The sequence below is a fragment of the Asterias rubens genome, chromosome 7 (assembly GCF_902459465.1).
Source record: "Asterias rubens chromosome 7, eAstRub1.3, whole genome shotgun sequence".
Taxonomy (NCBI): Eukaryota; Metazoa; Echinodermata; class Asteroidea; order Forcipulatida; family Asteriidae; genus Asterias; species Asterias rubens.
The window spans coordinates 7832580-7855082 of record NC_047068.1 but is presented as its reverse complement, the minus strand read 5'-3'; the positions used below and the strand labels follow the sequence as shown (position 1 = coordinate 7855082).

The 22503-nt window shown below is 38.7% G+C and overlaps 1 protein-coding gene across 4 annotated transcripts in view; it reads right to left on the bottom strand.

Annotated features, from left to right (window-relative positions):
* Positions 1 to 22503, bottom strand: part of LOC117292552 (protein outspread-like) — a 103196-nt gene that overhangs the window by 4819 nt on the left and 75874 nt on the right. For 2 of the 4 annotated variants that reach the window (XM_033774644.1, XM_033774647.1), the window contains exons 15-21: positions 15085 to 15232; positions 13355 to 13504; positions 9909 to 10014; positions 5459 to 5735; positions 4600 to 4686; positions 3127 to 3373; positions 260 to 345 (exon numbers count right to left, since the gene is read on the bottom strand). In XM_033774644.1, coding sequence (XP_033630535.1) covers positions 260 to 345; positions 3127 to 3373; positions 4600 to 4686; positions 5459 to 5735; positions 9909 to 10014; positions 13355 to 13504; positions 15085 to 15232 — 1101 coding nt within the window. Of the gene's footprint in view, positions 1 to 259; positions 346 to 3126; positions 3374 to 4599; positions 4687 to 5458; positions 5736 to 8308; positions 8335 to 9908; positions 10015 to 13354; positions 13505 to 15084; positions 15233 to 22503 lie in introns of those variants that run through there. The other 2 variants (XM_033774645.1, XM_033774648.1) reach the window with 2 other exon arrangements.

Below are 22503 nucleotides of genomic sequence, written 5' to 3'. Positions count from 1 at the left end.
CTCGCAACTCAGACGACCGATTAAGCTCAAATTTTCACAGGTTTGTTATTTTATGCACATGTTGAGACACACCAACTGTGAAGACTAGTCTTTGACAACTACCAATAGTGTCCAGTGTCTTTAAGTGGTTGTGACAAACTACACTACATTAGGGCCAGTCTCGAGACGTTTTGTGAAATCGGCTGAAGTAAACAAAAGCCCTGTGGTCTTTTGAAACCTCCCCCCATCCTCTTACCCCCACTTGTGCCCTGCCAGTTACCTTTATTTTGACGGCTGTTTGCGTCGTGTCAGATCCCGATCGTCTTCTCGAGGAGGAGGTGCTCTTTCCCGATGAGTCACTTCGCTCTGTAAGGAAATCAGAATCATCTTAATGTCACTGTCTTGTACCCATTTACATCCTGAAGATTCTTCTAGCAAAAGAGGATTTCCTTCCCCCGATGAAAAATTCAATTCGGGTCTCATCCGAGATGCTAACATTTTTAGTTCTGTTTTTCAACTTTGTTTTGACTTAACTTCCTTCCCACTGATGCAGGAGAAAGATTCCCTTCTTCATTCCGGGGGCACTCTGTCAGTTCGCACCGGGTCTCATCTGAGATGCTTGAATTTTATCAGTTCTGTTTCAACTTTGTTTAGACTTGACTTCCTTCTGACTAAAAGTTTCAATTCGGGAGAAAGTTTCCATATGTCATTTCGATAGGGCTCTTTTCAGTTCGCACCTGGTCACATCCGAGATGCTTAAATTTTTATTAGTTCTGTTTCAACTTAGGTTGGACTTGACTTCCTTCCCACTGAAAGTTTAAACTCGGGAGAACGATTTCATTCCTAACTTCGAGAGAACTCTCTCAGTACGCACAGGGTCTCATCCAAGATTTTTTATCAGTTCTGTTTCAACTTTGTTTAGACTTCACTTCCTTCCCACTTAATGTTTTCAATGAGGCAGAAGATAGTATCAGGGATATTTAATCAGTCGAGTCATGTCTAAGACAATTTACATGTTAGCGGACAATTTATCACCTCTGATTTAAAGATTTGTATTTTATTTGGTCATCCATCTTTTAACTTATCGGCCCGCCAGATCTCTTTTTAGAGACAAACAAAAATAAATCCTCTGGTTGACTTTTTTATTTTATTTTTAAGAATGACATATTAATTACATTGAAATAAAATTGCAACAAATAGTTAAAGGAACGTTACAGAATTGGTAAGAAACAAAAATCGTGAAGATCACAGACTTACATCAAACTTACACAGTTTAATAATGATGAAAGTAGAAAACATCCCTTGAAGTAATAACTTCTGTCTGAAATGTCATATTTGATGGGAAATAAATTATCTCACTTCGCGTTTGGAGTTAATCGCTAAGTGAGCATTTGATTCATTTTTGTTTTGGCATCGATGCAATGCAAAATGTGTAAATCGGTTTTTCACTATTTTCTCGCGACCCAGATGGCCAATCGATCTCAGACTTCTACAGGTTTGTCAGTTAATGTATATGGTGGATTACATAAAGTGCTTACACTGCCAGAAACTGTTTTGTTTGCAAAACCGAATCTTCAATGTTCCTTTAATGGTCTGATGTTTTAACATGAACAATAAGAATAACATTAGCAAATTTTACATTTACGGTATATCAAAATTATTTTGAGTTTACAAACTATTTTTGTCTTAATTATTTTAACATGAAATGGAACAGGGTAGTTTCCATTGAAAAAAAAAAGAGAGTTAATTTTATACTAAAAATTTGCATATAGCTGTATATAAGTTGCTTTAATCTTCATTTAACCGACTTGATTTGATTTTGACACATTAAATAAAAGGAAGGAAGTCTTGTGAGAAACAAAGTCAAATTTGAATCCCTGTTCTCTTTAAACATTGACAAAGAAGATGCATCTAAATATCATAGTATTATGTGACGAACCCCCCCCCCCCCCCCCCCCCATGCACTCTGGAGAATTAGACATTGACATCAAAACCACCCTGCCCAGACTACTATCTCTGACTACTATCTCTGACTACTATCTCGGACTACTCAACAAAGGGCTATCAATAGTCAAATTATATTTGCACTTTGTGGTTTCGTTGACAGATTCACCAAAGAGGACAGGAAATGGAGGATTAGGGGGAAGATCTGATCTGATCTTGCTTCTCGGTATTGGTGGACATTTTAAGTCTCATATTAGAGTGCTCAAACACAGGAGGATTGGGAGATTGTCAGACAGCGCTTGCCATATTTTGGCTTGGTTTTGGTCTTTATGTATGCAGGGAGCTTTAAGGACTGATTCACAGATTTGGTTTGAACTACATTTTCATTTTTTGAATTCCCTGGTGTACTAGAATGATACCTCAACAGCTACTGAGAAGATTTACATATAAGTACATCTACCGTTTTAAAGAAAAGCACCAATAGCATGGATGAGATTTGACGAACGTGAAAATTCCTGAAAAATGCCATGTCATATGTCTCGTTTGTGACCAGTTTTCTTCTAAAAGTTGCTTCATATATGGACAAATGAGTTAATACCTGCGCACCTATTACATCAAAATTGATACATTTTCAGCGCGTACGCCCATGTGGGCGAAGTTGCAATGAAACTAAGCTAAATAAGCATGTGATACAGAGCAAAGCGCAAATTAGTTTTACACATTGTATGCTAGTTTAGGGGCCCTTTATTCACTATTTTCCGAAGCCGGTCCTTTATCATCCGTTAATACATCCCCACGTGATCAGGTTTTTACCAATCAGAGACTGGAAACTGTCCAAGTAATTAACAATTATAACAAACTCAACCAGACAAAGCTTCCTTATTCCTAATTCAGTAATTTCCAAAATGCTTCAATACATGTCAAATTGAGGCATTGCTCTAAAAAGGCAAAGGTCGAGAGTTTGAATCCCACTTGAATGAATCCAAATACATTTTTTTCAGAGAACAAGTTTTCACTGTGCCATTTTGTTTGTTCTCCACACATCTCAAGTTTTCACTGTGCCATTTTGTTTGTTCTCCACACATCTCAAGTTTTCACTGTGCCATTTTGTATGTCTCCACACATCTCATCTTTCCTTACTACCTCTTCTATGCCATTTTGTTTGTTCTCCACACATCTCGTCTTTCCTTACTACCTACTCACCCCTCTTCAAGAATGGTATCCACGACCTGAGTTTCGCGTCACCCCTGGTGTCCCCGCTCCCCACACCGCTATCTCTACTCTTCTCTACCACTTCGTCTTGAGCCGCCTCTCCTTCACCGCTAGTCCGCACTCTCTCAAACTGCTGCTGGAGTTCCTCCATGTCCGTAAGGAGCTGTTTGATGTACTCCTCTTGGGATTGGTGCTGGCCTTCCAATAAGACGTTCTGATCTGAGATTTTCTTCTTCTCCTAAGAGGAGTGATGGGAGAAACTTTGTTGTAAGCAAATCTTTAAAATAAAGATGCTGGGTTGTATAGCGCTTTATCACACCCCTTATAGCGTATCACTGTTTGTCACTATTCGTTTTCTGCTAGAAATGTGGAGTTACATTTTCTCTGGCATTTTTAAAAGCAAACTATACAGGCCTGCAAAGCATTTCTAAACCTTTACCTTAACTTATAAATGACCTGCAAGCACTTACTATAAATAGACTTGCAGACTTTACAAAGTCAAAAATCAGACAAAAAGTCCGAAAATTCTCCTCGAGTGCTACTATGAATTATCCAACTAAAACATTTTGAATTAGACAATATTATCATCTACTTCACAGTTTTTGCAAAGTTGGCTGTGATTCCAAGTTCCAATTCCAGGGCCCAATTTCATAGAGCTGCTAAGCACAAAAATTTGCTTAGCATGAAATTTCTTCCTTGATAAAAACAGGTTTACCAACCAAATTTTCATCTGATTTTCAGGATAAGCAAACAAAAGCTGAATACCAGTAACAAGCACTATGTAACAAATGGAAATTTGGCTGGTAATCCTGTTTTTATCGGGGAAGAAATTTCATGCTTGGCAAATTTTTGTGCTTAGCAGCTCTATGAAATTGGGCCCAGATCACAGATAAGCTGGAATATCTCTAGTACAATCTTCCATCATGGTACAGCCATTTTAATTTCACTGTAATTAAATGCATTTGCCTTCATGTCTCGTCATTTGCGAGCGAGCGCATGCGCGCTTACGCAGTATTGGTGACTATTATTGCATACAGGGAACAGGACAAGTATGGTGCTAATAAACAGGATTCCAACTGGACTCTCGTCAACTAGGTGGACTAGTGGTACGACATCTGCTCTAGAATAGCAGGGATCATGGGTTCTAATCCCACTAGAGTAGTATGCCTGTGGATTTATTTTCACAGGACTTGGGAAAGCTGTATTTCGAAGTAACACCATGTGTGCATGTTCTTTTGCTTAATCTCTTCAGAATCTCAACTTGTTAATAAGTTTATAAAACGTCTCGTTTTAGAGCCAGCACTTCCTGCAAGTCTAATATTGTTAGTTCATTCTTATTACAACGTCTAGTAGAAGAGAGTTAATAAAACTTTACAAATCCATTAGTGCGCTCACCATAAAGCATACGTACACTTGTGACACACCAGTGTAAGGTTAAAACACTAGCTTAAAGATGAATCTTACCGTATGTCCAACTTCCAGTGCTCCTTTGAGTTCGTTCATGTCATTGGTAGTGCACTGTAACTCTGCCTCACGGAACCTCAATAAAACCTACAAAGGGAATAAGACAATCCATCAATACAGTGCTATTTACTAAAAGGCTTTTTGAAACCTCAGTGCACTAAACCAAGTGACAGAAAGCTATAGTTCAGCAGGGACAAAAAATGAAAGTGAAATGCAAAACCTGTAAACTTCTTAACTCTTGAGTTTTAATGATTTAAAAAAACACTGAATCTTACCACCAGTGAGTTTTGAGTGAACAGTGTGAGTTCTATGCGACAGCAGGTGTAGCAACATCATTGAAGTGAGGAATGTCTCAAGTTAAGTGCGTTTTATACTTTACAAATTTGTTCATCAGAGCATTGAAAGATTGGCCATTTTTCAGGGAACTTCCTTCAGAATCCGATAGAGTTGGCAGCTCTGGGCCCAATTTCATACAGCTGCTACGCACAAAAATCTGCTTAGCATGACATTTCTTCCTTGATAAAAACAGGATTACCAACCTAATTTCAACGTGATTTTCCGGATAAGCAAACAGCTGAATACCAGTAACAAGGAATATGCAACCAATTGAAATTTGGTTGGTAATCCTGTTTTTATCAAGGAAGAAATTTCATGCTTAGCAAATTTTCGTGCTTAGCAGCTCTATGTAATTGGGCCCTGGTGCACTTAGTGTAGGCTTTAATAGACTTTCAAGTCTTTAATTATAACAATTTTTCAAAATTGTTGCAAGTGCCTGGTGCTAATCAGAAAACAGACTAAAGTAGAAAGAATATCAAGCCTGAATTATTCGTAGACTTTTTTCTTCCTCTATAATCCTAACCTGCAATGGGTTCCTCTCATTATCGTTGCCGTCAACTCCCCAATCCTCCCCGTCGTATCCAGCCAGTACTCGCTCCCTCAACGTAGCCATGTCCGCCGCCTTCCGTCCAATCAGCTGCTTCATCTGCCCCTGCCACGTCTCCAGTTCGTGCCTGGTGCTGTTCAACGTCTTCTGCATGCTCTCTGCCTGTTTCTTGAGGGACATATTCTCAGAGCAGACCTTGGTGAATTTGTCCGAGATGATCTTCCAGTCGCGGTCCATTTTGGTGATTACCTCCCTGTTGAAATTTTGGGGGAAATTAACAAGTGTTTAGAGAATTTGATGACAATGTTAATAATCTTTATGAAATATATTTTTTCCCCCAAGGCTTTCTTCACCTTTTCTTACCATATAGGCAATTTCAGTCGACTGCCTTCATCGCCCTCTTTCTTACCATTAGTCAACCAAGATCTCAAGCAAAAAACAAAAAAAAAAACCTCGAGCCTGAACACCATGCGCTGTTATTGAAAAGTTTTGCTCATTTTCTCTGTCCATAGGCAATTATATAATTGTTGGAAAGAAAAATATCATATTTTTGGAATGGTAGTAAACAACAACAAAGGGTTGTTATTTAATCCTCTCAAATTTGAGTGGAAAGAGGGAGCTATTTAATCATTGTAAGGAACGAAAGATGCAGAAGTTGGACTTTTATAGGCAAGTCTCAATAATTTGTTGATTAAATGAAAGGAATTTCAATAAGTAACACCTCTTTTACCCGGGTGATAAATGACTATGTAAAACTGGCTCAGAGCACATGTGCGTGCTGTTGTGTAAAAATCTGTAGTTGGTGTTTGAGTGGCCAGAGGTTTAACTTGGAAACCTTGTGGAAACCCCCAAGAAATTCAAGGTTTGGTAACTTACTAAAATTGGGCTCTAATATTAGATTGGTAAGTTCGCATCTCAGCCAAATGTGGTAGGTTTAGCTGTAGGTTTCCACAGTATTCGTATTACTAAAAACAAAATTTGCGCTGAGAATAAAAAACACTTTACACTGTACATGTGTGCATACCAGACAATGATTTGTGCATAAAAGAGATCCATGCATAAATTGAGAACAAGAATTGATACAATCTGAAGTATTTATTTATTTTTTTGACTAGGTCCGAGTTGAACGTGTGCATGCAAAGCAGCCAAAGCCAACTGCGTCCACTCAATGATACATGTGTGCACGTTCACACCAACATTCCAACCTAGATCATGCAGTATCATAATAACACAAATCAACTGATACAAATCACATTAATAGCATCTCAGAGGATGAATGGTATCCACATCAATCGGATTTCAAGCTTTTCAAAAATTGGAGAATATAGAATGGGAGACTTTGGATCGCTACATGGCAGCAGACTTACTTGGTAAATTGCCATTGTTTACGCAGTTCTGAGCATGCGCACATTACCGAGAACAATGGAATTTACCTGGTAAGTCTGCTGCCACAAAGCGTCCCAAAAGTCTCCAATTGCAAGTATGCGTTCGCCGGGAGAAAGGTGGAGGCCTGGGTGGATTTTAGAATCTTATATTGACTATCTGGTTTTGAACTTGAACACTGTACTCAACATTTCATGTAAAGGTATAACTGTGACATGACACGTTAACAAAAGAGCCATGATAGCCTGGTCTTCCTGTACGCACGATTTGAACAAAGCTTATCATGCCTCCTTTTTTCAGATCAAAAGTTAATAAAGATATTAAGACAGTGCGATCTACATGAAATATCAGATTTAAAGTTTTTTTTTCAATCCTGGACTTTGTCTTTCGGAAATGAAACACTTTAGAAAGAGGAACAGTTTAGAAAAGTTTGCAATAAAGAAGAAAAAAATATAACAATGTTTCAGTTAGTCTATTTTCCCAGTATTTCTCAACAAAGACACTATACTTAGCATGAATTTAGAGAACAAGTTTTGAGAGAAATAGAAAGAAAGTGAGCAAGAAAAATTCATTTTAAAACATTTTGTTTTAAAATAAGTTGTTTTGAAACAAATGTTTTTTTAATTGTTTAATATTTCCCCTTACATCAACTTTCCTGTTTTCGGACTATCTTCTTTTCTTAATCGGCCTAGAATGATTCGTTTACAGGATTCTTAGGGTTAGCAAATGTAACACTGACAAGGCTATTCTGTTGAAACAAATGATATAGGAAGTCGCATCCCCTTAAGGTGATCCCCTGTCTGCCGCTTCCCAGGTTGTATCGCTACCCGGGTGTGATCCCTGGCTACACGGCAGTTTGCGGTTGTATGGCTTCTGACAGGCACCCCCCCCCCCCCCCCGAGCAAAGATATTGACAAAATTGGGAGACCACCAACATAGGGCTAGATAGCTCAGTTGGTAGAGCGCCGGCACGTTAAACCGGAGGTGTTGGTTCAAATCACGCTCTAGTCAATTTTTCTTTGTTCAGTCCTAAATCATTTAAAAATGTACCCAGTCAGTTTCCCCTGTGGTTTATTATTTGAAACAAATGATAATAATAAAATATATATATACAAATTGAAATGTTATCAGAACCCCCCCCCCCCCACACACACACAATTGTTTCACTCAGTTACTTAAAGTTTTTCAATAAAGATGATTCAAACACGTAAAGAGTGAGCACATGAAATGTAGTGCAAAATAAAAATAAAAAGATTAGTGACAAAAAACTAATAAAGTTGAGGGAGAAAAACGAGAACACTTCCGAACATTTCAGAGGTCTGTCATGCATTGTAGGAGATAAAAACAATCTTCAAATACATACACATTTGTTTCTAACAACGAAATAGAAAAATAATCCACTTTCCATTTTTTTTTCTTTTTTCTCTTCACATTCAGACTAACCTGAGAGGACTATCGTGCAAGTTGACCTTTAGTCGTTTGCAAAAATAAAGTGAAACATTTTCCACATCATTCAACGGCGGCGATTCATACAACATAACCAGCAGTCCGTGATCTCATAAATATCAAAAATTCAAACTAACGAAGAAACCCTGTACCTGTCAAATTTCTGTGAACTTATTTGGTGGACAAGCATTTGAAAGGACGCTTGTATTGAAATTTTAGGCCAGTATTTTGGCTGATTTGACACAAACAATTAAACTGAAATTTGAAATAGCTATTTTTTTTGTATATTCAAGAAACTTATAAGCTCCCATTAAAAAATCTTGAAAACATTTGTTGTAGTTCTTTATAAAAAAAAAAAATTTAAAAAAAATCTGACATTTTCTCAGGTCCATCAGGCATGTACAAAATATTTTGCATGTATTTTGTGCATTGTACGTGGCTCATGAGAAAGTATGCACGTTTTTGTATGTTGTTCATTTTCATTCAGCATCAACTGTTAAAAAATCATTCAGAGAGAATATTCTTAAACAACATTTCTGTCATTTAATCTGTGAATGCAGTGCTACTTTAAAGGGACACGTTGACTTGGATCGGGCGAGTTGGTCCAAGAAAAACGTTTGAAACTGTTTGTTTTGAAATGCATATGATTAGAAAGGTGTTTTAAAAGTAGAATATAATGATCCACACAAAAATTCCTTGAAATTGCACAATTTTTCCTGATACGTCATGAACTAACACTGCCTGCCATTTTCAGTCAGTTTTTGACAAACGGTTTCAGACACTTTTCATAGACCAACTCGTCCAATTCAAGGCAACGTGGCCCTTTAAACCCTATACATGTATTTAATTCTTTGGGTATTTTGCCTTTAAAATTTGTCCAGAGAAAAAAAGATGTTAAAAAATATTACTTTTACAGTGAAAATTGGGTCGTGCAACTTTAAATTTAATCATATGGTAGTCTTTTTTATTTGTATACTTTTCTTTATTGAAACTGGGAACCTTTTCGGTGTTTATTCCTATCAGCTGTTTTCCCTTGAGAAGATAATTAATCTTATTTATCAGGACCTCATTTCATTGAGCTGATTGGGCTGAAAAAATAGCTTAGCACAACAAAGTTATGCTTACCAATTAAAAGGTTACTTGCCAAAATACCATGTCACACTTGTTTACTTTTATGGCTGCTTAATGACATCAATGTATAAAGGTCTACTGCATGTTTGGGTAGAATTTGTTAGCCAACTGACTACCGAGCTCTATGACGTCTCGGTCAAGTTCGGCCATGTGTTGCTCTGTGACAGGACGTCAAGTATCCCAAAACAGTACCAGCTACCACAGTATGTATTACAGCCAGGATACATTGAATGGCTGAAGCTTAAGACATCTTGCCACGACATCGTTTTTACATTTGTACACCCTTTTTACATTGTCTTTTTTATACCATTCTAATATTCTAACAATTTGGGCAGTGCCCATGAATATAGTGTCAATAAACCAATACCAATACCAATCCATGTGGTGGTTTGTGATGGTGTGCAGTATTTCATAAAATGTATTAAAGGGCTCAAACAAGATGGCCGCCGCCTGATGAATGTCTTACCTGTGTCTCTTCATGACCACCTCGACGTCATTGGAAACATTCTGTTGAACATGCTGTTTCTGCGTCTCAAGTTCTTGCTTATGGGATTTATGTATCGCTGATAAACCTGTTGAAAAAAAAAATCACAAAAATGTTTATGAAGGGAAAACAAACAAGACTCGGGTTGTGATTAAAGTTCAGTTGTAGCCACTTCGCAGCAGGGTGGTCAACTGTTCTGTTTTGAGCATCTACATACAGCAAAGCAGGCAGTGGCAGGAGCAGATTTTCATCTTGAGCTTTGAAGCTTTCTGGTCAATTGCTACAAGAGCAATAGGGTAAAGTGCTAAAACCCTACAAAGTATACTACTTGTAACTTATTCTAGGTGCTATATTTGACCCTAAGAGCTGCTCTAGTCATGCATTCTGGTAAATAACAGAAAATGGTAAACAAGTTAACAAACAGTTAAGAGCGTGCTGCAGGTAACCCACTGCAAACTGTAGTGGTTGGTAAATAACTTACAAACCTCCTCTTACAGTATAAGTAATGAGCTACTTCTCCTGCAGGGCTTTTGGTAAAGTTCTAGGGATCAGTAAAGTACCAAACCCGTTGGAGATAATATTTCGCTGATTGTGACTCATTCTAAATTAATTATTCTTTCTTTCTTAAAGGCAGCTTTACATAAAGGCTTTTGGTAAAAATAGCTGTTGGAGGGATTAGTAATTTTACAAACAAGGACAAATTGCTGCTTGAAAGTAAACTCTCAACCATTGCCACTACTTGAAGCTTTTTGGTAAATTGCTTGAAGAATGGTTGGTTAGGTGCTAAATCACTAAATCTTTGGTAAAGTACTAAATCACTAAATTTTTGGTAAAGTACTAAATTACTAAATCTTCTGTAAAAGTACTAAATCCTTTGAAGGTTACAGGTAGCAGCATGCCTTGAGCGTTTCAAACTCAATGCCAAGAGGTCCTTACAGAACTTGGCAAATTGAGTCTTCTTACTAAAAGATGCTGCGGAGGAGGCAAGACGGCAAACGGATGAAGAGGGAGAGGGAATTGTGTGCTGCACATTCTAAATGTCACTTTTTCTGTGAATGCAGTGCTTCTAAAACATTTCAAAAACTTCTTTGGTAAACTGCTGCGATAACTGGAGAGAACAAGATATGTACGCACATCATGAACTGGTTCTGGTTACACCAAACCTGTTTTAGCGATAGCTCTCAGAAAACTTCTACAAATTTTAGCGTTAGAAATAGGTTTCTGATTGGGTTGCCAAAACAGGCCCCAGATACCAATGGTAATTTGACCAAATTGTCTACAGTTCATGGATAAAATTTGGTACAGATTATAGAACACTAGCAAGCTTGTCATCATTGTGCAATTTTAAAGAGCAAATAACTTAGGACCATCAACCAAAAATACAAAACAATTTAAGATGAAAAGGAGGAAACCATAGTTGGTTCAGAAAGGTAGTCTCAGGGAATTCTTGTGCAATCTCAAACCGTTTTCCTGTCGATGCGTGCAAAAACAAACATGCAAAGCGTTATTTTCTAATAAAATCACTCCACTAGTTTTTTTATTTATAAATCACAAACAAACATGTAGCAGCGAGCCGTGTAAACCAAAGAACACCCCTTCTAAAAATACCCCACAACTAAAAACCACCAGCTATGACACAAAACCAGTCATCAAGTTCATACCAAGATAAAAACTGTTACACCATCACCCAACCTCTACTTGAATGCTTCAAAGGTTGACCTTCTAGTTTACAACAATAGTATAGCATTTACGTCAAAAAACAGGAACTTTACCCCGAGAAGTAAGGAAATCCAAAACGTATCCTCTTAAAACCTCACCAAAAGGATCAACAAAGAACCAAGAAAACCCCCTGCCCCCCAAAACCACAGATATCCTCACAAAACCTGATGCAAAGAAACTTCACATGTAGACTTCAGTGTCAGGCTACAGCTACAACCATTTGCAGCGGTGAAAATATAACAAAATAGGCTTTCGCAGTACAGCCACTGCCACAGCCGAAAATTTAGATAAACGGCCTACCACTGGATTCCCACGAACACCAAGGTCACCAGGGCCCAATTTAATGGCTCTGTCACAGGTTTTCAACGACTAATTTTGTTGTGTCTGTTTTTCATTGTTTTGTTTTGTTTGTTGTTAGTTTTTACTGCGCCTTGAACACCCAGCAGGGTGGATACATGTACCTGCGCATTACAAGTCTTATTATTATTATTAAAGAATCGGCCCGTATACGGAAGCAGGGAATTCTGCACCTACATCAAGCGTATTTCGCTGGTTAGCAGGGAATTGTTACTTGTGTGCAAAACTGGGCATTCTTTGCTTACACGGCTTACACAGAAGTTTGGCGCTTGCACAGTAAGCAGAGAATGGTGAACGTAAGGGCAGAATTCTACAGTACGCACATTCATTGAGCCCTGCTGTGTTCACAAAGAATTCAAACCAGGTAGGGTTCCAACAATTTATTTTTATCACCTCTTTTTTATTTCAAAAATGGGTCATTACTTCAATTCCTGTCCCTGCAAGACTATCACTAATAAAAGGCAGAACCTGGGTATAAATGTTGGTGATTTTTGGAAATGACAAGAAAGGTCTGGATTCACACATGCGGTGAAAAGTTTAGGTTTTGTGGACTAATGAGTAAAACAGTGAATAGACTTTAGCATGAAACATGAATCCTTGCTCACTGCAAAGGGTGCGCTCGATTAGCTTCTCTGGGTCCACCCCGTAATGCTCACTCGGGTGACCCCCTTACAAGAGCTAATCGAACGACTACTCATCCTCTCGTGGTGACGTCATGCACAAGGGGCCAGCCCCAAGTGACCCATTCCACAAGCAGGGCACTTGGGGCTGACCCAGGGTTAGCCCCTGGAATGACGTCAAAGCTAATTGAACGTACAGGGGGGCAGACCAGGATGGACCCAGGGAAGCTAATCGAACGCACCCTATACAAATCCCAATTGAAGGCCTTTAGAGACAGCATGGTGGACATGCATAGTTAAACACTTTCTCAGTACTAGCCTGAGATTTTTCTTTTCATTTCATACTTTTACTTTGCAATTTTTGTAATCGATTATTCTCATGCTACCAGAGTGGTCCTGCAGCATACACTGCAGTTGGTTGCCCCCAAGTTGCCTGTAAAAGTTGCTTTGTGTGACAAAGCCCTATGGTCATTCATCCTATCTTAGATTCTTTAAGTTCAGTCTATCCTCCTAATCACTTCAAAGCTTTCAGTATTAAAGCAAGGTTAGTGTTAAAAGCCACCGGTCATGTGCACACCAGCTGCATAATATCTACATTTTTCTGCTCTCGATGACAAAACTATTTCGCCAGGCAATCTACCCGCCAAAAAAACAAAAACAAAACAAACAAACAAACAAAGAACAGCCGCAGGGACAAACTAAAGGGATGAGAAGAAGTTGCCGGTTACAAACCAGGGACTCGTCGAGAAGTTTTGCTGCTTTTGCTGCTCTTATCTTTCTTGGATACTTCCTTCGTGCCTCGGTCTTTCGGCACGATCAGATGCAGCATTTCCCGCTCTTTCAGCAACTCCTCTTCGTAAGTTTTTTTAATGAGTGCTAAGGCTGATAGTGATGTGGAAGTGGTATATAGGTATTTAGATAAAGTGTGTGTTTTTAGTTATCCCCAACTCCCTTGGTAATTTTTCCAAAATGTTCGTTAAAATTCCACAACATCTTGCAACCAACTCTGAAAAGATTGTGATGCCTGCTGGCTGATCTGTGGTGTCTAGCGCAAGTTTTGTAAATATCAGGCAAAATGGGGCAATGGATTTTTTTCAGGGGATTTTGTGGAAGTATCAGTTTAGTAATGACGTTCTTGCATTTGCAGGGAGTGGATATGCCATACAATTTTCATTCCATAAGGAGTACTACTAGGTTGCCGGTATGGGGAAATATTGGGTTAACAAAAAATTGTTTCGTTAATTTTGTCAGCAAATTGGTTAGTGTCCACTTTCCAATTGAATGATGTGTATCAATCCTAACAGATACGTGATATACTTCAAAGGGTTTCTCGACCCCCTGAATAAACCTTAGAAAAAGATCAGCATGTTTCAAACAATATTCCAATTTGGACTTGAAATCAACATGGCAAGAGTCAAATAAATTTCAATTAAAGCTATTTGAAAATGTTTCATCTCATTATTGCAGCGAATAACACTAGAGCGTAAATGATGAGTTAAAATAAAAATGTTTTCAGTTCCTACACACATACACATACGCATGTCATTGGCGTAAAATGCTAAACTCATTTAGAAACGAAAAAAAAGAAGAAAAAAAACAACGCTGGCATTTGAGCAGACCTTTTGCCTTACTAACTCTAAGTAGGTATAAAAAAAAACAAAAAGACTGCTCTAGAAAAATCTGTTTACAGTCTTGATGGAATTGGCCGCAGTTTAGAACCAGACCTAGTTTTGCACAAAAAAATTAATGTAAAGGGTGTCATCTGTAGAGCTACTTGAATTATTATTATTATTATTATTATTATTATTATTATTATTATTATTTTATTCGCCATAACAGTACAAAACAAAATACATTGACAACATTATACCCCAAGATGGGCAAGGGACAACAAAAGCAAATACATACTATGATCCGTAGATCTGTTGCCCCACATCTGGGGTACACAATAAAATTAATATAGATTTAACATAATATAGTACACAAAGCAATAATAAAAGCAGAAATTTAAAAATCAATAGAAAATGCTAAATATATATTGCCGAAAACACGGCAATCCTAATGATAGACTGCAAGTCACTAGGTGGCAGCAGACAGACATGGTAAGTTTCAGCGCACGTGCGCATTTGTAAGACCGGTCCTTCTGCTGCCACCAAGACTTCCTGATCTTTCTTCCACTGACAGGTTATTCCACACAATAAGGTTTCAATCAGACTACAAACACTAAATGGGAAAAATAAAAGCTTATGAACTTAAAGATTTCATACCGTCTAACAAATATGACTGTGCTTATCATTCACATAAAAAAAACGAAACATCTCTACTTTGATTCACAAAATTCAGAATCAAATGAAATCAGATGAAATCAAATAAAATCAAACAAAATCAAATGAAATAAGATGAAATCAGACAAACTCAGATGAGATCAAATGAAATCAAATGAAATCAAATCAAGTACTTACTCAAGGAAGTAGCTTTCCTCTCCTCTTCAAGATCTCTCTCTTTCTCCTCCTCCAGTGCCTTCATCTCCTGGTTGTGGGCCTGCCTCATCTCTTCCATGACGTCACGGTGGGACTTCTCCAGGAGGACAAGGTCTCCGTTGTTCCTTGTCTGTTGTAGGAGGACGGGGAGAGATGATCGGTGTTGGGAAAGGGGGAGGAGTAGGATGGAGATGGGAGTGACGTAGACACATTTGTATTGTCATGGTGAGGGCGAAGATGGTGGGGAAGGAGGTCAAAGGGTTTGTGAGGTAGTGGGTTTAAGACACACAAAAGGAAAGATGAATAAGAAAGAACAAAATGAAGATGCAGGTCAGACAGTTTTTTGAATTGGTGACAAGTTAGGTAGAGACGGAGAAACAAGTTCAGGAAATTTAAAGAGGGTGACGGATAGTAAGTGGAGTAGGATATTAAATAAATTCGGTTAAAGATAAACCAAGTAAGAACATAAGTAGAGATGAAGGAGGTGTTATGTTTGTGAATGGGGGGGGGGGGTTGTTATGAGCATGCAGATGGGGTGGTTAGAAAATAAGAAAGATATTCATAAAATGAGTGAGGGTACAAGAGGGGTAAGGGAACACAATCATGAGGTGCCAATGAACAAGAGTAAGGAGGGGGAATAAAGGGGGGAAACACAAATGTCATTAGATAAATATGTACAATGAGACAATTGTATCAAATGATGCAATCAAACATTCAACCAATGCAAATTTGTAAAATAAAATATTTTGAGCACTCAAGTATACATACCAACGACCATTCATTTTTTAATAAATACATCAAAGTAAAAAGGTATCGACTCTGTGCCGGGTCATTCAAACAACTAAACAAGTTGAATCATTTGCACGGCAAATTCAACTAAACATTATTTTCACAGACTAAGAAATATCAAGGAGAACATTTTTAACAAGAAATTGAAAAATTTACATTGAGTTTTGATGCGATCTGGTACAATAAACACAGACTTTGCATAAAGGAGAAAGAAACTCCACAAGCATGGAGGAAAAAAAGTTGTAGTAGAGTTTTTTTGTTTTATGATCTGTGGTGATAAAGTTTTGCACAAAGAAAGAATCAAACATGATTGAGATTCAGCGCTGCACTGACAAAGGACTATATTCCAAACGGCATAAAGGCTTATCACACATGCAGAAAACATTTTTCACAATTTGCTCATATCACAAATTTTTGATCAGCGTTCTGTTTAACTCTTTACGGGTTCCAGTGTTCATACCATTTTCTCATTTGCGTTCCTCAAGGAACTTTATTTTATTCAATATTTTTTTGTCAATGGTTTCCAAATCCTTAATTGTTTAAAGGGTTTTCTTTCAGGAAAACTTCAAACCAAGGAAGCATCAGATTTTAGTGGTATGAGCCCTGAACACTGTATGTTGGTTTGTCTGGTTGTCTGTCTAGTTGTGTGTTTGTGGTGTACAGTATACTAACTACTGGGTCTTAATAAAGTCAGTGTCACAGCCAATGGCGGTCGTTTTGTCCGGATGTCCCGTCTTGTACCCCATGTCCTTGCCCATTTACCACCCTGTCTTTGTAGTTACTATCTGGTTTAATCCTAAGTCTCCAGTCTTTCCCAAAATGTAAGAACCAAAGCTGTTTATGAATGATTAGTGCCAACGACTGGAGGCAAACAGTATCCATGCACACTATTTTCTCTAGAACACGACAAAGTTTACTTTCTGTTTAAACTCTCCAATCGCAACTCTCTTCATAAACAGCTCTGGGCAGAACTAATAGATGTGTTTCACAGTGCAGTGTTCCCCAAGTCGGCATTAATCATAGGAAGAAAAAAACCCACTTACACATAAACTTGAATTGAAAGTCACAAGGCAATTACAGACACAGTTATAAATATTTTCCCAAAACAAATTTCTCTGAAAGTAATTTTTTTTTAATGTAAAATTTGTCTTCACAATTTCGGTATATTCCTTGTAAAGAAAAGCACCTTTTTGGGACAAAAACTGCACTGTGCAACACAATGACCACAGCAAGACATACTACTACAAGCATGCTAAGCAAGGTATGCATTATTAACATGCATCGACTACAAAGCCATTAAACACGGCTTGACCCAGTGTCTTTGGCTACGGCTAGATCACTGTGTCTGCCTGGATACTCACTCAACATTGTCAATGCAGCCAACAGCAACAGCAGTAGCCAAAGGCCGATAAATCGGACACAGAAAGATCCCAACAATTGAAAGGTCTTGGCCATTAAGAAGGAAATTGCTAAACATAATTATCTGCTGAGCGAAAAATTGGCAGGCAACCAGTCACTGACTATATAAGCACATCAAGGCCTTTTGGCTGGTCCCCATTTCTGCTGAGTATAACTTGTAAACATTAACAGCTCCATGAATCTTTCATTTTTTGCCTATTTGGTTTGATTGAGCTATCATGTACAGGCTCTTACAACATATAACCAATACCAAAATCAAACATTTCCCTCCCAAAAAGATATTGAATTTTCAAGATGGCAACTACTCCACAAGAAATGTTTTCAAAAAAATGAATTAAAAAAAACTTGAATCAGTTTTGGTTGTAAAGGGTATGATGGAGCATACTGAACATTGAAAGGCTCTCTGTCTGAAAATTCCTTGATGCTTTACGAGTTCAAAGTTAAAAATATCTGATTCTAGAGGATGATTTTCAATCTTTTTTTGGGATGTAAGTGGAGTAAGCCAAGGGCAACAATCTGAGTCATGAGATTATCAGGGGTGGTTGCATTCATTGGCAGTGTGCCAATGTGTAAGTCAATGCAAGCATGCAAGGAGGAACAGGAAAAACCTACATCCTCCTTGATGTAACTACAGCCAGAACACATGGATTTAAAGGGGCTGTGTACAATGCACCCCACGTCTAAAATAAGATTCATCACAACACTCAATGTGCCTTCTTTTTTTAAGTCTCCTCTCCTACTGCATCTTTTCTGCTGGTACAATTTCATAATGCTGTTAAGAGTGCGGAAAGTAAGCCCTTCGTTAAAATTGTTTGCAAACTAGCATTTTTGACTGGGAACCAGTTTATAAGGCAAGCACTTTTAATGGCGATGTCGGTGACTGGTACCGGTTTCTGCAAAGGTATGTTTTTCCTTCAGTGCAGGGCACATTTCTTTGCAAAACAGCAAAATGAAATGGGAACAGATGCCCTGATTTGTGTTAGACATTTTCATTTTAAAACTTGTGCTCCATATGAACAAGGGATTAAAAAACCATGAAATCATTATAGTTTTGCATTGTTCCACTTGTTTTTATGAATATATTCTTTGCCATGCCGTCAACAAAGAATAAAACAGGCTTTAGATTGGCGAAAACATGTTCTGCAAGCATTGTCAAAAACATTTTCAACATTTCCTTCAGTTCCCTGTTCATAATGGAGTCTCCATAATAAAATGGTGACGCATTGTTGGGGCCATTGTGTGTCCATTATTATGATTGCATGCTCATGCAATATCTAAGGCAATAATAGCAGTTTCTATCATGAAAAATAAATAAAAATATGGCATCTTGAAGCATGCAGCATTTACAATTAACTTGCAGTGATAGAAGCATGGATGACTAATAAACTACTAGACGCTACTGTGACAGACCATTACAACCCATTAAAAAATTTCTACTATGCGGCAGCCATATTTGTTTTTCCTTTCATAAAAATGAAAGCATCCAAAGTGAGGCTGAACAGAAAATAGGCAGGTACCCTTTTGAAAGTATTGAACATTGTTATTGGCTTTATGATTTGCACCACTTTATCTGTTACTATTCACTAGACAAAGCCCGAGCCAAATTAGCAGATGTGGCTTGGTCGTCATGTGAACATATTGAAGCATAGGAGGCCCATAGCAACACTCTTAGCAACAGCCATAGCAACAAATTCAAACACAGCCTAACTTTGTAACAATTTTCACCACACAAAAGAATGGCAGATGCGAATAAGAAAGAAGTGATTTTCTATCAAGAAAGATTAATCAAGAAAGGCAAGAACCATAAGCATTGAAGAATCTTTGTAAAAAATGGTGGCCACAAGAGGAAAATAAAGGAATAAAGTTTGGAGTTTCAAGAAATTCCTGAAATCATAAATAAAAGTAGCACAGTTTGTTCGCAAACTGTGAGCTAACAAAACCCAAATAAACAACTTAAGCACTGTATGGTGTGATGTTCAACTTCGCCAAGCTGTGAAGCACAAAATCAACTATTTGCTAAGCAGTATTAGTTGGCAACCAGGGATATTTGGTTCTTGGAAAAAAGTAGGAACATTCTATTGAGTACTACAAGGCTGACCAACTTGTTCATACACATATGGTGTAGGCTTTAAAAGACCTTTTCAGCCCGTTAAATTTTTTTCCCCTGATTTTTTCCGAAGGCAAAATAATCTTAAATATCACATCTGCAAATTAAACATTTTTGACCTGTCCTTGCTTAGCAAATTTCTTCAGTCCTGATGAGATTTTGTGCTTAACAGCTTCATGAAATTAAATTCTGACGAACGCTTCCTGAATATCCCTTAACAACACATTAACCATTGACCTACATTGTGTATACTGAACACAATAACCATTACGCATTACACATTAATGATGTTAGTACTACACCGACACAGCTTAAATGTTAAATGAGTTAATACATTGCGGAAGAAGTTACAAATCACTGCTGATCTCTGCACATTATGATAAAATAAAGATAAATTAAAGAAGCTGACAAATGATGACAATAGCAATGCACATTACGATATATTAACAAAATAAGTATACGATACATGCCACAAAGACAACATGCTGTATCACCCAACAGAGTGCAATGTTGGGTGATCAGTGATGATGACCTTGAGTGACCTTAGGTCAGATCAGTGCCGACAATGTGTTAGGGACAATGTAGAATCTCCATGGTGGATGACGAGTGATACGTGATCGAACACTCATGCATAGATCTCGACATGCTTGTATTAAGAGGTACTCCGCATGTCACATGCAAAAGGCCATACAAGGGAAGCAGAGCATTGGGAGAGCAGAGAGGATGAAACTTAAAAGTGAAGGAGGGGGGTTGCTTGATCACCAAAGTGTTGGAGAGGAGAGGCTTGTGTGTAGATAAGGGTTTAATTTGCAGACGTGTGTGTGTGTGTGTGGGGAGAAGAAAACATGCAAGCTGCCCAAAAAGCAAAATCAAAATTTGCAAAGACGGATATAGGACACCAGAAGTTGCAACAACAAAAAACGAGGATGCGGCCAAGAACAGTCAACCAATCCACAAGGGTCATCACGATAAACCAGTCCAGACCAGTTCTTACCTGACCCATCTTGTCAGAACTGGCTGCAACCACTGTCTCCTTGGTAGTGTTATCTGTGAGTTGATATTTCAGCATGGCCTTCTCGTGATGGTGCTTCTGTGTCAGCTGCCTCAGGTGATCTTGGAAGTCTTCCTGGAGGCCAGAGACCACCTCGGCATGAGCTGACTTCAGTCTCAGTATTTCCCTCTTATAGCGACGTTCCATGTTCTCCATCACATCTGTAATGGCATCCACTTCTTTGATGTGCTCCGCCTCCGCAGCTGCCAAGGCTTTCTGCGTCTCGCTCAGCTTCTTTCGACTACCATCAAGCTCCCTGAGGATCTCCGCAAGACGTCTAGACACCATGTCATCCACTATATCATTGAGATCTTCCTCCAGGGTGAGAGTAATTTCCGGTTTGCTAGCCCTCTTGCCTGTTATTGCATCCAACTTGGATTCCAGTTTACCAACTTCACAGAGGGCTTCCCTGTATTTCTCTTGCAAGGAGTTCAGTTCCTGCTCATGACTAAGCTCTTCTGCTTTGATCTGGTCCTCGTAACGACGTCGAACTTCAGCCATGTTGCGAGCATGCTCGGTTGTGACATGTTCCAGGGGGCTGTAGCGCCCTTTCTGCATTATTTGTTCCCACTCATTCTGAAGAAGGCCAGACAAATGCGCACTCTCTGCACGCTCCATGGCAGTGTTTGCCAAGTCATTGGCCATATCTTCGTAATCAACACTTACTGGTTCAGGAATACAAGACTTAACTGGCTCCGTTTGCTCAAAACTCCCAGTTGTAAGATCCAGGCTGGTATCAAAATTGTTCAAGGTAGTGCCTTCCCAGTTGACGGATTGTGGAATCTGTTCAATGACATGCCTAACCAAGCCTCCGACAACAACCTTCCTGATGATCAGACTCCCTAAAAGACCCACATAATCCCCTAACATGGCATGCAAGTCAACACCATCTACATATTGCAGACCATTCCCCTTCTTGGCATCAGTCATGGAGCTCTGAAAACTCTGCTGTAGCTCATACTTCACCCGGATCAACTCATCCTCAAGGAAAGTCTCAATATGATTGTACCGCTTCTCACCAACCGAACTAAGAGCCTTCAGAACCACCTGACAGGAATCACTTTCAATGGACATCTTTTTCAGAAAGTCAGCAACTCTGACTTGGAGCAAGTGGAAGACTTCAACAAGCAGCATCTCATCCTCAACTAGATTCAATGATATCCCTCTAGCTTCTTGCATAGCAATTTGCTTAGCATACGACACTAGGTCTGGGCCAACTGAATCTAGAATGTCAACAATATCCATTTCTTTGGCAGCGGAAGATACAAATTTATTCAACCTTTCCAACACATCATCATTATCCACACATAAACCAGCCTTCCTATTTTTCTCCTTGTCAGCCTTCATACGCCTGTTGTTTTCTAGGGCTAAAATATCCGACAATTTCACGATTACACTTTTCAGATGCTCCTCAAACATTTCATTGAATACTTTTTGCTTTCGCCATAGAGAAATGCTTGCCTCTTCCAGCTTCAGTTCTGAACTATACAACTGTGAGAATATGCCATTACCCGATGGAGTTGATGTCACACTACCCTTTTTGACTTTTGACAGGTACTCAACCTCAGCTGCTTTTGTAATTGAGTTCGCCAATGAATTTGAAAAGGAATCTAGTTCCGGGGACCAGACTGCTGCCTGATCCACGGATCTGGAATGTGTGGATTTCTCAGATTTTTTAATCCTAGTTTGACGCTTTAAAGGTGATCTTGATTTAGAATGCCTGTCAATGTGTGGCCTTTTGAAATCAGATTTGGACATTTCTTTCGGACTTTCAGGACAGGAGGTGTGATTATAACAGGCCTCAGCCTCTAAGATATACCTTGGGGAAAGAAGATCACTTATGGTCTGGGAAGTATGAGACAAGGAGGAAGCCTTTGAACCATCTTGGTCTTCACTAAATGCCATTTCAAGGTCTGATATAGCCGTAGTGAGGGAGTCAATTTCACCAAGACACATTTGTACCTTGGCGAGTTTTTGCTTATCTGTTTGGTGAAGGACATAAGTGGATTCGCCAAGAAGGATAACCTCCGAGGAC